Source organism: Oncorhynchus mykiss, chromosome 24, assembly GCF_057628025.1.
Source record: "Oncorhynchus mykiss isolate SJ-2025 chromosome 24, ASM5762802v1, whole genome shotgun sequence".
Lineage (NCBI taxonomy): Eukaryota > Metazoa > Chordata > Actinopteri > Salmoniformes > Salmonidae > Oncorhynchus > Oncorhynchus mykiss.
In genome coordinates, this window is record NC_143045.1 from 27,822,501 (window position 1) to 27,838,706 (window position 16,206).

At 47.2% G+C, this 16,206-nt stretch overlaps 1 protein-coding gene across 1 annotated transcript in view; it reads right to left on the bottom strand.

Moving 5' to 3' along the window:
* The window catches only part of LOC110504108 (fatty acid CoA ligase Acsl3), a 56,915-nt gene that overhangs the window by 11,167 nt on the left and 29,542 nt on the right, over positions 1-16,206 (bottom strand). Inside the window, exons 3-6 of the mRNA XM_036961352.2 lie at positions 12,465-12,574; positions 2,689-2,827; positions 1,085-1,235; positions 37-160 (exon numbers count right to left, since the gene is read on the bottom strand). Of these exons, the coding sequence (XP_036817247.1) occupies positions 37-160; positions 1,085-1,235; positions 2,689-2,827; positions 12,465-12,574 (524 nt within the window). The remainder of the gene's footprint in view (positions 1-36; positions 161-1,084; positions 1,236-2,688; positions 2,828-12,464; positions 12,575-16,206) is intronic.

Here is a 16,206-nt window from a genome sequence, read left to right on the forward strand (position 1 = left end):
GTCCAAACATGTGCAGAGCAGAGGGGACCACCTCACCTGGTCCGCTAGTGTCTGGGGGGAGGAGTAGCCGATCCTGCAGCCGTGAGCCACACACACCAGCTCTGCACTCAGCTCCAACACATGGGCCAGAGGGAGGTACCCGATATAGGTGTCATTCTCACTGCCACAGAACAATATAAATAACAATATAAATACTTATTAAACTCCTTATTATTTTAGCATATGGACGGACAGACAGACAGACAGACAGACAGACAGACAGACAGACAGACAGACAGACAGACAGACAGACAGACAGGAGGACAGACAGACAGACAGACAGAGACAGACACAGACAGACAGACAGACAGGAGGACAGACAGACAGACAGACAGACAGACAGACAGACAGACAGACAGACAGACAGACAGACAGACAGACAGACAGACAGACAGACAGACAGACAGACAGACAGACAGTAGTCCAACAGTACACTATCGTCTTTCAATAAACTTGCATGACAAAACTATATGTATAAGAAAGGTTTACACAATTAAACAACAAAATACACAAAGCACTCTGGAGGGTAACGATCTGACCCCCTCTCTCCCATCCTACTTTTCCCATTTTCCTCGCTTCCCTCTCTTCCCCAATCCTGTTCTCCAGAGAAAGTGAGAGTTTTTTTAAGAACACGAAGCACAGTCTTAAACACACGCTTCTGCACGTGTTCAGCTGACACCAAGGCCCCAATCAGGAAGTTGTCCTCGAAGTTGTCCTCAAAGATCACTTTGAGTGTTTTCTTTAATTCAGCGTTGAAATGGGACCTACTATGACAGCTGAGATCAGTCAAAGAGCATAGTCAGGACATGATGGGATCTTCCTCTAAGACAGCTCCAGCTGAAAAAGGGCTATGTAAACATGTCATCTTCCTGGAGAAGGTACACTATGGAAGCCAGCCTGGACTGTAGAACTTGTTCAAAGTGGTATTCCGTGATTCAGGAATATTCTGCTTATTAGGAAATGTGGATAGTAGTTTGGTACTGGAGGAAGGTGATGGTATGTAAAGCCCAGGAGGGTATAAGGTTGGCAGGTTTGTGGTACTTACCCCAGGTTGGGTATCCTTTCTGCCATGCCAGTGATGCCAGCAATGATGTTGCTATGGGAGATCATGACTCCCTTGGGTATGCCAGTGGAGCCGCTGGTGTACATGATGACAGCGATGTCAGAGGGCATGGGCTGTTTACGCCCCTGACACACTACACACACACACACACACACACACACACACACACACACACACACACACACACACAAACAAATTAGTTAATGGCATTGCATGAAAGCAAGTTTTTGTAAATATTCAGCATATTGTAGGAAAAGGGAGTTCAGAAGATATGGTGCAGGTCAGCACAATAAATGGAGGAGGCTTGTTAAGTCCATGTTAGGATATATAGTCTGGGATGTGAAGTCTGTAGGCAAAGGTCCTGGGAAGATATGGGTGTCGTTAAACAAGATTGGGGTAGAGGAAGTGGAATAAAACACACATAATGATGAATATCTAAAGGAGAAGAAGAACGGAACATTCCTAATGGAATGAAGAGGAAGAGGAACATCAGTCAGGTGAAACATTGAAAAACATTAAAGACAATGGCACCATTTAGTAAACGTCCTTCAGCCTCTTTGCACTCAAGATAAGGTATGTCTAAGAGCTGTGTTACTGCCAAAAACACATCTACCTCTCTCTCTCTTTCTGCTCTCTGCCTCTATCTCTCTCCATGCCTCTCTCTCCCTCCCTATGGCTCTCTTCCTCTGCTCTCTCTCTTCTCTGAGTTTTGGCTGTGTTAACTGTCTGTCATCTGTTCAATTGAAGTAAAGCATCTCCTCCCCGACAGCCCACTTCAAATGTTTGGGTTTAAGTTCTCCAAGACATGTTCATCTTGTCTAGGCTTGCCAAAAAGCCACTCAGAAGTTATATTATGTAATTCAATGTGGATTCTGACAATGTGGAAAGGACTGAGATGATTCTAGATCGTGTAGGGTTCTTAAACTATGGGTCGGGACCCAAAGTGGGCCCTGGGCATGTGAGAGGTGTGTTTTAAGATTACATCTACAATCACACAGTATTCTTCTTCATTTGGGTTGCTGGAGGATGATTTGGGTCACGAGCGGATTTGTTTTTATAATCCCTGTTCTAGATTATATAAGAAACAACAGTAAACAGTTTTCTCTGTTGTCCTCATGTGGAAAATTAAGACGTGTTTTCAATTGTTGTTTTAGGGCTGGGGGAGTGGGGGGTATAAATATTTCCAAGACGTCACCAGCGGGTGCAGAAAAAACAACCAACACAGAAGACACGCAAGACAGAGATAGAAAGAAGGGAGAGGAGAGATAGAGAGAGGAGAGGGACGTGACTTGGAGTCTGCGAGAGGAGGAGCCTTGTTCTGACATGAACATGGACCCAGAGATACAGGGAGGAGAGGAGGAGCCTTGTTCTGACATGAACATGGACCCAGAGATACAGGGAGGAGAGGAGGAGCCTTGTTCTGACATGAAAATGGACCCAGAGATACAGGGAGGAGAGGAGGAGCCTTGTTCTGACATGAACATGGACCCAGAGATACAGGGAGGAGATGAGGAGGGGAGATGTGGTGGGGGGGGCTATTTTAGCAGAGTGATCACTGCAACACACACACACACACACACGTTTACCATTCTCAGGCTTGGTCCGCAGTCCCTGAACAGTGGCCATGTTGTGGACACTGATGCCTCGTGGGTAACCAGGCCACTCGGTGGGCGTGTCATCCACCACAATGATGTGCTGCAGCCTGGGCACCTCCAGCAGGATGAACTAAACTCAACCAGGAAACACAAAGAGATCTTTAAGACAAATATACTGTAACCATCAAATGGTTGGTCAGGACAGGGATAAGGCACACTGACAGGGGTTGGCTGATTTATTCTGGTTGCAGACTGACACCTGGCAACAAACACTTGTTCTGTTTACCTGTTCATTTTCAGGTATGTTTTCAAAGGCTTGACCTTTCTGTACTCGTGGACATACAAAATAAACACATGCACTTTGTACATCGTTCTACTTCAGTAGGTTTAGACAACCTAAACACGTGAGACAACTCTTTCATGTTTTGACAGATACATTTTGCTTTACTGGGTCTATTCAGTGTCACTCTCCTCGGGAGGGAGAATGGACTGTAAGTCTGTCTATAACCCAGAGTGTTGGTCTGTCTATAACCCAGAGTGTTGGTCTGTGTCTATAACCCAGAGTGTTGGTCTGTCTATAACCCAGAGTGCTGGTCTGTCTATAACCCAGAGTGTTGGTCTGTCTATAACCCAGAGTGCTGGTCTGTCTATAACCCAGTGTGTTGGTCTGTCTATAACCCAGTGTGTTGGTCTGTCTATAACCCAGAGTGTTGGTCTGTCTATAACCCAGAGTGTTGGTCTGTCTATAACCCAGAGTGTTGGTCTGTGTCTATAACCCAGAGTGCTGGTCTGTGTCTATAACCCAGAGTGTTGGTCTGTGTCTATAACCAATAGTGTTGGTCTGTCTATAACCCAGAGTGTTGGTCTGTGTCTATAACCCAGAGTGTTGGTCTGTCTATAACCCAGAGTGTTGGTCTGTGTCTATAACCCAGAGTGCTGGTCTGTCTATAACCCAGAGTGTTGGTCTGTCTATAACCCAGAGTGTTGGTCTGTCTATAACCAATAGTGTTGGTCTGTCTATAACCCAGAGTGTTGGTCTGTGTCTATAACCCAGAGTGCTGGTCTGTCTATAACCCAGAGTGTTGGTCTGTCTATAACCCAGAGTGTTGGTCTGTCTATAACCCAGAGTGTTGGTCTGTCTATAACCCAGAGTGTTGGTCTGTCTATAACCCAGAGTGTTGGTCTGTGTCTATAACCCAGAGTGTTGGTCTGTCTATAACCCAGAGTGCTGGTCTGTCTATAACCCAGAGTGTTGGTCTGTCTATAACCCAGAGTGTTGGTCTGTCTATAACCCAGAGTGCTGGTCTGTCTATAACCCAGAGTGTTGGTCTGTCTATAACCCAGAGTGTTGGTCTGTGTCTATAACCCAGAGTGTTGGTCTGTCTCTAACCCAGTGTGTTGGTCTGTCTATAACCCAGAGTGCTAGTCTGTCTATAACCCAGAGTGTTGGTCTGTCTATAACCCAGAGTGTTGGTCTGTCTATAACCCAGAGTGTTGGTCTGTCTATAACCCAGAGTGTTGGTCTGTCTATAACCCAGAGTGTTGGTATGTCTATAACCCAGAGTGTTGGTCTGTCTATAACCCAGAGTGTTGGTCTTTCTATAACCCAGAGTGTTGGTCTGTCTATAACCCAGAGTGTTGGTCTGTCTATAACCCAGAGTGTTGGTCTGTCTATAACCCAGAGTGTTGGTCTGTCTATAACCCAGAGTGTTGGTCTGTCTATAACCCAGTGTGTTGGTCTGTCTATAACCCAGAGTGTTGGTCTGTGTCTATAACCCAGTGTGTTGGTCTGTCTATAACCCAGAGTGTTGGTCTGTCTATAACCCAGAGTGTTGGTCTGTCTATAACCCAGAGTGCTGGTCTGTCTATAACCCAGAGTGTTGGTCTGTCTATAACCCAGAGTGCTGGTCTGTCTATAACCCAGTGTGTTGGTCTGTCTATAACCCAGAGTGTTGGTCTGTCTATAACCCAGAGTGTTGGTCTGTCTATAACCAATAGTGTTGGTCTGTCTATAACCCAGAGTGCTGGTCTGTGTCTATAACCAAGAGTGTTGGTCTGTCTATAACCCAGAGTGTTGGTCTGTCTATAACCCAGAGTGTTGGTCTGTCTATAACCCAGAGTGTTGGTCTGTCTATAACCCAGAGTGTTGGTCTGTCTATAACCCAGTGTGTTGGTCTGTCTATAACCCAGAGTGTTGGTCTGTCTATAACCCAGAGTGCTGGTCTGTCTATAACCCAGAGTGCTGGTCTGTCTATAACCCAGTGTGTTGGTCTGTCTATAACCCAGAGTGTTGGTCTGTCTATAACCCAGAGTGTTGGTCTGTGTCTATAACCCAGAGTGTTGGTCTGTCTATAACCCAGAGTGTTGGTCTGTCTATAACCCAGAGTGTTGGTCTGTCTATAACCCAGAGTGTTGGTCTGTGTCTATAACCCAGTGTGTTGGTCTGTGTCTATAACCCAGTGTGTTGGTCTGTGTCTATAACCCAGAGTGTTGGTCTGTCCCCAGAGTGTTGGTCTGTGTCTATAACCCAGAGTGTTGGTCTGTGTCTATAACCCAGAGTGTTGGTCCGTCTATAACCCAGAGTGTTGGTCTGTCTATAACCCAGAGTGTTGGTCTGTCTATAACCCAGAGTGTTGGTCTGTGTCTCTAACCCAGAATGTCGGTCTGTCTATAACCCAGTGTGGTAGTCTGTCTATAACCCAGAGTGTTGGTCTGTCTCTAACCCGGTGTGTTGGTCTGTCTATAACCCAGAGTGTTGGTCTTTCTATAACCCATAATGTTGGTTTGTCTATAACCCAGTGTGTTGGTCTGTGTCTCTAACCCAGTCTGTTGGTCTGTGTCTATAACCCAGTGTGTTGGTCTGTGTCTATAACCCAGTGTGTTGGTCTGTGTCTATAACCCAGTGTGTTGGTCTGTGTCTATAACCCAGTGTGTTGGTCTGTGCCTATAACCCAGTGTGTTGGTCTGTGTCTATAACCCAGTGTGTTGGTATGTGTCTATAACCCAGTGTGTTGGTCTGTCTATAACCCAGTGTGTTGTTTTGTGTCTCTAACCCAGTGTGTTGGTCTGTGTCTATAAACCAGTGTGTTGGTCTGTGTCTATAACCCAGCAGGGTAGTGTTTTTTTAATCCAGTGTGTTGGTCTTTGTCTATAACCCAGTGTGTCACTGTCTATGACCCAGTCTGTTGGTCTGTGTCTATAACCCAGTGTGTTGGTCTGTGTCTATAACCCAGTGTGTTGGTCGTTGTCTATAACCCAGTGTGTTGGTCTGTGTCTATAACCCAGTGTGTTGGTCTGTGTCTATAACCCAGTGTGTTGGTCTGTGTCTATAACCCAGTGTGTTGGTCTGTGTCTATAACCCAGTGTGTTGGTCTGTGTCTATAACCCAGTGTGTTGGTCTGTGTCTATAACCAAGTGTGTTGGTCTGTGTCTATAACCCAGTGTGTTGGTCTGTGTCTATAACCCAGTGTGTTGGTATGTGTCTATAACCCAGCGGGGTAGTGTTTTTTTAATCCAGTGTGTTGGTCTTTGTCTATAACCCAGTGTGTCACTGTCTATAACCCAGTGTGTTGGTCGTTGTCTATAACCCATTGTGTTGGTATGTGTCTCTAACCCATTGTGTTGGTTTGTGTCTATAACCCAGTGTGTTGATCTGTGTCTATAACCCAGAGTGTTGGTCTTTCTATAAACCAGTGTGTTGGTCTGTGGCTATAACCCAGTGTGTCAGTATGTGTCTTTAACCCCTTGTGTTGGTCTGCGTCACTAACCCAGTGTGTTGGTCTGTCTCTAAACCAGTGTGTTGGTCTTTCTATAACCCAGTGTGTCAGTATGTGTCTATAACCCAGTGTGTTGGTCTGTGTCTATAACCCAGAGTGTTGGTCTGTGTCTATAACCCAGAGTGTTGGTCCGTCTATAACCCAGAGTGTTGGTCTGTGTCTATAACCCAGAGTGCTGGTCTGTCTATAACCCAGAGTGTTGGTCTGTCTATAACCCAGAGTGTTGGTCTGTCTATAACCCAGAGTGTTGGTCTGTCTATAACCCAGAGTGTTGGTCTGTCTATAACCCAGAGTGTTGGTCTGTCTATAACCCAGAGTGTTGGTCTGTCTATAACCCAGAGTGTTGGTCTGTGTCTATAACCCAGAGTGCTGGTCTGTCTATAACCCAGAGTGTTGGTCTGTCTATAACCCAGAGTGTTGGTCTGTCTATAACCCAGAGTGTTGGTCTGTCTATAACCCAGAGTGTTGGTCTGTCTATAACCCAGAGTGTTGGTCTGTGTCTATAACCCAGAGTGTTGGTCTGTCTATAACCCAGAGTGCTGGTCTGTCTATAACCCAGAGTGTTGGTCTGTCTATAACCCAGAGTGTTGGTCTGTCTATAACCCAGAGTGCTGGTCTGTCTATAACCCAGAGTGTTGGTCTGTCTATAACCCAGAGTGTTGGTCTGTGTCTATAACCCAGAGTGTTGGTCTGTCTCTAACCCAGTGTGTTGGTCTGTCTATAACCCAGAGTGCTAGTCTGTCTATAACCCAGAGTGTTGGTCTGTCTATAACCCAGAGTGTTGGTCTGTCTATAACCCAGAGTGTTGGTCTGTCTATAACCCAGAGTGTTGGTCTGTCTATAACCCAGAGTGTTGGTATGTCTATAACCCAGAGTGTTGGTCTGTCTATAACCCAGAGTGTTGGTCTTTCTATAACCCAGAGTGTTGGTCTGTCTATAACCCAGAGTGTTGGTCTGTCTATAACCCAGAGTGTTGGTCTTTCTATAACCCAGAGTGTTGGTCTGTCTATAACCCAGAGTGTTGGTCTGTCTATAACCCAGAGTGTTGGTCTGTCTCTAACCCAGTGTGTTGGTCTGTCTATAACCCAGAGTGCTAGTCTGTCTATAACCCAGAGTGTTGGTCTGTCTATAACCCAGAGTGTTGGTCTGTCTATAACCCAGAGTGTTGGTCTGTCTATAACCCAGAGTGTTGGTCTGTCTATAACCCAGAGTGTTGGTATGTCTATAACCCAGAGTGTTGGTCTGTCTATAACCCAGAGTGTTGGTCTTTCTATAACCCAGAGTGTTGGTCTGTCTATAACCCAGAGTGTTGGTCTGTCTATAACCCAGAGTGTTGGTCTGTCTATAACCCAGAGTGTTGGTCTGTCTATAACCCAGAGTGTTAGTCTGTCTATAACCCAGTGTGTTGGTCTGTCTATAACCCAGAGTGTTGGTCTGTGTCTATAACCCAGTGTGTTGGTCTGTCTATAACCCAGAGTGTTGGTCTGTCTATAACCCAGAGTGTTGGTCTGTCTATAACCCAGAGTGCTGGTCTGTCTATAACCCAGAGTGTTGGTCTGTCTATAACCCAGAGTGCTGGTCTGTCTATAACCCAGTGTGTTGGTCTGTCTATAACCCAGAGTGTTGGTCTGTCTATAACCCAGAGTGTTGGTCTGTCTATAACCAATAGTGTTGGTCTGTCTATAACCCAGAGTGCTGGTCTGTGTCTATAACCCAGAGTGTTGGTCTGTCTATAACCCAGAGTGTTGGTCTGTCTATAACCCAGAGTGTTGGTCTGTCTATAACCCAGAGTGTTGGTCTGTCTATAACCCAGAGTGTTGGTCTGTCTATAACCCAGTGTGTTGGTCTGTCTATAACCCAGAGTGTTGGTCTGTCTATAACCCAGAGTGCTGGTCTGTCTATAACCCAGAGTGCTGGTCTGTCTATAACCCAGTGTGTTGGTCTGTCTATAACCCAGAGTGTTGGTCTGTCTATAACCCAGAGTGTTGGTCTGTGTCTATAACCCAGAGTGTTGGTCTGTCTATAACCCAGAGTGTTGGTCTGTCTATAACCCAGAGTGTTGGTCTGTCTATAACCCAGAGTGTTGGTCTGTGTCTATAACCCAGTGTGTTGGTCTGTGTCTATAACCCAGTGTGTTGGTCTGTGTCTATAACCCAGAGTGTTGGTCTGTCCCCAGAGTGTTGGTCTGTGTCTATAACCCAGAGTGTTGGTCTGTGTCTATAACCCAGAGTGTTGGTCCGTCTATAACCCAGAGTGTTGGTCTGTCTATAACCCAGAGTGTTGGTCTGTCTATAACCCAGAGTGTTGGTCTGTGTCTCTAACCCAGAATGTCGGTCTGTCTATAACCCAGTGTGGTAGTCTGTCTATAACCCAGAGTGTTGGTCTGTCTCTAACCCGGTGTGTTGGTCTGTCTATAACCCAGAGTGTTGGTCTTTCTATAACCCATAATGTTGGTTTGTCTATAACCCAGTGTGTTGGTCTGTGTCTCTAACCCAGTCTGTTGGTCTGTGTCTATAACCCAGTGTGTTGGTCTGTGTCTATAACCCAGTGTGTTGGTCTGTGTCTATAACCCAGTGTGTTGGTCTGTGTCTATAACCCAGTGTGTTGGTCTGTGCCTATAACCCAGTGTGTTGGTCTGTGTCTATAACCCAGTGTGTTGGTATGTGTCTATAACCCAGTGTGTTGGTCTGTCTATAACCCAGTGTGTTGTTTTGTGTCTCTAACCCAGTGTGTTGGTCTGTGTCTATAAACCAGTGTGTTGGTCTGTGTCTATAACCCAGCAGGGTAGTGTTTTTTTAATCCAGTGTGTTGGTCTTTGTCTATAACCCAGTGTGTCACTGTCTATGACCCAGTCTGTTGGTCTCTGTCTATAACCCAGTGTGTTGGTCTGTGTCTATAACCCAGTGTGTTGGTCGTTGTCTATAACCCAGTGTGTTGGTCTGTGTCTATAACCCAGTGTGTTGGTCTGTGTCTATAACCCAGTGTGTTGGTCTGTGTCTATAACCCAGTGTGTTGGTCTGTGTCTATAACCCAGTGTGTTGGTCTGTGTCTATAACCCAGTGTGTTGGTCTGTGTCTATAACCAAGTGTGTTGGTCTGTGTCTATAACCCAGTGTGTTGGTCTGTGTCTATAACCCAGTGTGTTGGTATGTGTCTATAACCCAGCGGGGTAGTGTTTTTTTAATCCAGTGTGTTGGTCTTTGTCTATAACCCAGTGTGTCACTGTCTATAACCCAGTGTGTTGGTCGTTGTCTATAACCCATTGTGTTGGTATGTGTCTCTAACCCATTGTGTTGGTTTGTGTCTATAACCCAGTGTGTTGATCTGTGTCTATAACCCAGAGTGTTGGTCTTTCTATAAACCAGTGTGTTGGTCTGTGGCTATAACCCAGTGTGTCAGTATGTGTCTTTAACCCCTTGTGTTGGTCTGCGTCACTAACCCAGTGTGTTGGTCTGTCTCTAAACCAGTGTGTTGGTCTTTCTATAACCCAGTGTGTCAGTATGTGTCTATAACCCAGTGTGTTGGTCTGTGTCTATAACCCAGAGTGTTGGTCTGTGTCTATAACCCAGAGTGTTGGTCCGTCTATAACCCAGAGTGTTGGTCTGTCTATAACCCAGAGTGTTGGTCTGTCTATAACCCAGAGTGTTGGTCTGTGTCTCTAACCCAGAATGTCGGTCTGTCTATAACCCAGTGTGGTAGTCTGTCTATAACCCAGAGTGTTGGTCTGTCTCTAACCCGGTGTGTTGGTCTGTCTATAACCCAGAGTGTTGGTCTTTCTATAACCCATAATGTTGGTTTGTCTATAACCCAGTGTGTTGGTCTGTGTCTCTAACCCAGTCTGTTGGTCTGTGTCTATAACCCAGTGTGTTGGTCTGTGTCTATAACCCAGTGTGTTGGTCTGTGTCTATAACCCAGTGTGTTGGTCTGTGTCTATAACCCAGTGTGTTGGTCTGTGCCTATAACCCAGTGTGTTGGTCTGTGTCTATAACCCAGTGTGTTGGTATGTGTCTATAACCCAGTGTGTTGGTCTGTCTATAACCCAGTGTGTTGTTTTGTGTCTCTAACCCAGTGTGTTGGTCTGTGTCTATAAACCAGTGTGTTGGTCTGTGTCTATAACCCAGCAGGGTAGTGTTTTTTTAATCCAGTGTGTTGGTCTTTGTCTATAACCCAGTGTGTCACTGTCTATGACCCAGTCTGTTGGTCTGTGTCTATAACCCAGTGTGTTGGTCTGTGTCTATAACCCAGTGTGTTGGTCGTTGTCTATAACCCAGTGTGTTGGTCTGTGTCTATAACCCAGTGTGTTGGTCTGTGTCTATAACCCAGTGTGTTGGTCTGTGTCTATAACCCAGTGTGTTGGTCTGTGTCTATAACCCAGTGTGTTGGTCTGTGTCTATAACCCAGTGTGTTGGTCTGTGTCTATAACCAAGTGTGTTGGTCTGTGTCTATAACCCAGTGTGTTGGTCTGTGTCTATAACCCAGTGTGTTGGTATGTGTCTATAACCCAGCGGGGTAGTGTTTTTTTAATCCAGTGTGTTGGTCTTTGTCTATAACCCAGTGTGTCACTGTCTATAACCCAGTGTGTTGGTCGTTGTCTATAACCCATTGTGTTGGTATGTGTCTCTAACCCATTGTGTTGGTTTGTGTCTATAACCCAGTGTGTTGATCTGTGTCTATAACCCAGAGTGTTGGTCTTTCTATAAACCAGTGTGTTGGTCTGTGGCTATAACCCAGTGTGTCAGTATGTGTCTTTAACCCCTTGTGTTGGTCTGCGTCTCTAACCCAGTGTGTTGGTCTGTCTCTAAACCAGTGTGTTGGTCTTTCTATAACCCAGTGTGTCAGTATGTGTCTATAACCCAGTGTGTTGGTCTGTGTCTCTAACCCAGTGTGTTGGTCTGTCTCTAAACCAGTGTGTTGGTCTTTCTATAACCCAGTGTGTCAGTATGTGTCTATAACCCAGTGTGTTGGTCTGTGTCTATAACCCAGTGTGTTGGTCTGTGTCTCTAACCCAGTGTGTTGGTCTGTCTCTAGACCAGTATGTTGGTCTTTATATAACCCAGTGTGTTGGTCTGTCTCTAAACCAGTGTGTTGGTCTTTCCATAACCCAGTGTGTTGGTCTGTGTCTCTAACCCAGTGTGTTGGTCTGTCTCTAGACCAGTGTGCTGGTCTGTGTCTCTAAACCAGTGTGTTGGTCTGTCTCTAAACCAGTGTGTTGGTCTGTGTCTCAAACCCAGTGTGTTGGTCTGTCTCTAACCCAGTGTGTTGGTCTGTGTCTCTAACCCAGTGTGTTGGTCTGTCTCTAGACCAGTGTGTTGGTCTTTCTATAACCCATTGCGTTGTTCTGTGTCTCTAAACCAGTGTGTTGGTCTGTCTCTAACCAAGTGTGTTGGTCTGTGTCTATAACCCAGTGTGCTGGTCTGTCTCTAAACCAGTGTGTTGGTATGTCTCTAACCCAGTGTGTTGGTCTGTATATATAACCCAGTGTGTTGGTCTGTGTCTCTAACCCAGTGTGTTGGTCTGTGTCTCTAACCCAGTGTGTTTGTCTGTGTCTCTAACCCAGTGTGTTGGTCTGTGTCTTTAACCCATTGTGTTGGTCTGTCTCTAACCCAGTGTGTCGGTCTGTCTCTAACCCAGTGTGTTGGTCTGTCTCTAACCCAGTGTGTTGATCTGTCTCTAATCCAGTGTGTCGGTCTGTGTATATAACCCAGTGTGTTGGTCTGTCTCTAACCCATTGTGTTGGTCTGTCTCTAACCCAGTGTGTTGGTCTGTCTCTAACCCAGCTGGTGGGTCTGTGTATCTCTGGCCCTACTCTGCATCTCACACTGATAAGAGTGGGCATAGTACAGAGCCCAGATCCACAATGTGCATCATATTTACCTCTCCTCTCTCTCCCACACATAAACTCCTCTTTCCCACTCTTCCTATCCTTTCTTGATTTCTTCCTATACTTCTTAATATAATATCTACACATTTTCAGATGTGTGTGTTCTCTCACCTTGAGTCTGGTCTCCAGTAGCTCTCGGCTGGTTATGATGTGACTGACCTCTGTCTCGTTCAGACCATGAGTGATGGCCGGACCCCCCAGGGTAGAGTACAGAGTGACCACTGCAACACACACACACACACACACAAGGTAAGGTAAGACCAATGAGGTATCATCAGATAATACAGCTGATGATAAGATGTCGTATGGATAGAGTTAGATCTAAGGGGTGTATGGTCCTGTTTGGGAGTGAGGCCACATGTTAAAGCCCTCGTGATTAGTATATTCTGTTTGCTTCAGGGCTGTGGTAATGTAACACTGTGTTAGTGTAACGCTGCAGCAATGGCATCATGTCTGCTCTGGCTCTGTCACTGGCGTGAGTGAGTGGCCTGGGACTGGGCTAAACCAGACTGAACTGGGCTGGGCCCAGGCTACATTACATGACTATATGTCTGACTGGTTGAGATGGGTATCACTCACTACAGGGACCAGGGGCACGTGCAGAGATGAGTGTGTGTGAGTGTGTACGTGTACATGTGCAAGCATCCCCAATCCCCAAACCAGTGGTGTGAAGTACTCAAGTAAAAATACTTTAAAGTTCTACTTAAGTAGTTTTTTCTGTACTTAACTATTTATATTTTTGACAACTTTTATTTCTACTTCACTACATTCCTAAAGAAAATAATATACTTTTTACTCCATACATTTTCCCTGACACACAAAAGTACTCATTACAGTGTGGCGAAATCCTGCACAGAGCCTTCACCGTGCGCTGCCACTTTAAGAGCGCATCAGCAGTAAGGAAGTAGGAAATAAAGACAGCTCGTTCAGCTCTTTGGGGAGGAGCTCTTGGTTGGCGCGACAGTTTGATTGTGTGTGCTATGCTGCAGAAGTTTGCTTTATTTTCAGCGTGTGTAGTTTATAATGGGAAGTGCATTTGAAAAATAGAAAGACTGTTGCAGGGTAAAGCACTGGAACGATAGAGGGAAGCGAAAGAGAGAAAGAGAACAAGAGAGATCTTAGCTGTGGTCTTCAGGCGTGCCGGTGCACTGTCTGACCGTCCGATGGTTTATTGGTTTGTATGTTAAAGCTTCGCAACAATGTTGCTACTAATCCATGCAATCCATAACTGCCGTGGTCCCAAACGATAACAACCACGACCTAGAACTGTCACACCGATGAGTGAGTTAAATACTTTATAAACTACACACGCTGAATATAAACCAAAATTCTGCAGCATAGCACACACAATCAAACTGTCACGCCAACCAAGAGCCCCTCCGCAATGAGCTGAACGAGCTGTCTTTATTTCCTCCTTCCTTACTGCTGGTGCGCTCTTAAAGTGGCAGTGCACGGCGAAGGCTCCGTGCAGGATTTCGATACACTCCTCCCCCCATGAAAAAACAAAGCCTGTAGAAACAGAGAGGATGCAGGCTTTGACAGGTTCATGTTCCTGCTACACAAAACCAGGGAAGTCCTCCTCATCAGAGTCCTCCACGAAGACGTCCTGCAGGTGTTGCTTTTGCCTGCGATCCAGCTCTTCTGCCGTAGGGTAGCAGGGCTTTAGGTCAACAACATGCACTATCCTGACATCTTCCCCAGTGTCCTCCAAACAGACCAAGTAGTTCACTGGTCCCAACTGCTGCACTACAAGGTATGGACCTTTCCATCTCGAAGCTAGCTTGGCAGTGAACTTCTTAGACGCCTTTAACAGATGATATGACCGTACCCATACACGAGACTGGGGTGGGAAACACTATCATCTATGTTTGTCATAGTTTCTCAGCTGTCGTTGTTTGGCTTTGGTTTTGCTGGCCTCCACTCTGGCTAGCAAGGTGTGGTGGTGTTGTACGGCATCAAACGCTGGGCAGTCAGGTGAAACATTTGAACATTGCAAGACTCTGTCCATTGGATCCTTTAGTGGTCTTCCCAGGTGGAGTTCGGCAGGAGTGACCCCAGAAGTCTCCTGCACGGCAGAGTTCAGTGCAAAGTGAAATTCCGGAAGATGCTGATCCCACCTTGTGTGCTGATCCCCCACGAATGAAGCAATCATCCCCTTCATGGTTCGGTTTACCCTCTCGGTCAGGTTGGTCTGAGGATGGTAGGCTGTGGTCAGCTTGGCAATTACACCCCAGTAGGTACTGAGCTGCGGACCTCGGTCAGGGAGGATTTGGTCTGGAATCCCGAATCTGGTAAAGACCTCCCTTCGCAGAATTAGAGCAATGGCTGATGCAGTGGCTTTGCGGAGGAGAAACAACTGGACATGGGAGGAGATTGTGGACGGCAAGGTACCCTGGGCACAGGCTGGAGAATATCGCCGCCCCAAGGCAGAGCTGGAGGCAGCACGGCAGCGCGGTTGGAAGCCCGAGATGCAGCCCCAAAAATGTCAGGCGTTGTAACAGTATAAGTTTAGACCATCCCCTCGCCCATACCCGGGCGCGAACTAGGGACTTTCTGCACACATCAACAACTGACACCCTCGAAGCATCGTTACCCATCGCTCCACAAAAGCCGCGGCCCTTGCAGAGCAAGGGGAACCACTACTTCAAGGTCTCAGAACAAGTGACGTCACTGATTGAAACGCTATTTAGCGCACACCGCTAACTAAGCTAGCCGTTTCACATCCGTTACACTCACCCCCCTTTTGACCTCCTCCTTTTCCGCAGCAACCAGTGATCCGGGTCAACAGCATCAATGTAACAGTATAATTTTAAACCGTCCCCTCGCCCATACCCGGGCGCGAACCAGGGACCTTCTGCACACATCAACAACTGACACCCTCGAAGCATCGTTACCCATCGCTCCACAAAAGCCGCGGCCCTTGCAGAGCAAGGGGAACCACTACTTCAAGGTCTCAGAGCAAGTGACGTCACTGATTGAAACGCTATTTAGCGCACACCGCTAACTAAGCTAGCCGTTTCACATCCGTTACACCTACACATGGTGTCCCCGGTTCGCCAGCACAGCCCAGTGCGGTCTATTCCACCTCGCCGCACTGGCCTGGCTACGGGGAGCATTCAGCCAGGTTGTGTTGGGCAGGCTCGGTGCTCGAGAGCTCCAGTGCGCCTTCACGGTCCGGTCTATCCGGTGGCACCTCCACGCACCAGCCCTCCGGTGGCAGCCCCCTGCACCAGGCTCTCTCTGTCTCCTCCCTACAGGTGCTCCCGCCTGTCCAGCGCTGCCAGAGCCTTCCACCTGCCCAGCGCTGCCGGAGTCTCCTGCCTGTCCGGCGCTGCCGGAGTCTCCCGCCTGTCCAGCCCAGCCGGAGTCTCCCGTCTGTCCGGCGGCGCTGCCGGAGTCTCCCGCCTGTCCGGCGCTGCCAGAGTCCCCCGCCTGTCCGGCGCTACCGGAATCTCCCGTCCATTCAGGACCCATTGCTAGGGTCCCCAGTCTGAGGTCGACGGCGAGGGTCGCCGCTCTAAAGAGGCCATGGTGGCGGGCTAAGAGGCAGAAAAACTATGGTTAAGTGTGGTCCACGTCCCGCGCCAGAGCCGCCACCGCGGACAGACGCCCACCCAGACCCTCCCCTATAGGTTCAGATTTTGCGGCCGGAGTCCGCACCTTTGGGGGGGGGGGGGGGGGTACTGTCACGTTCTGACCTTAGTTCCTTTGTTTTTGCCTTTGTTTTAGTATGGTCAGGGCGTGAGTTGGGGTGGGCAGTCTATGTTGGTTTTTCTATGTTGGTTTTTGAGTTTGGCCTAGTATGGTTCTCAATCAGAGGCAGCTGTCAATTGTTGTCCCTGATTGAGATTCA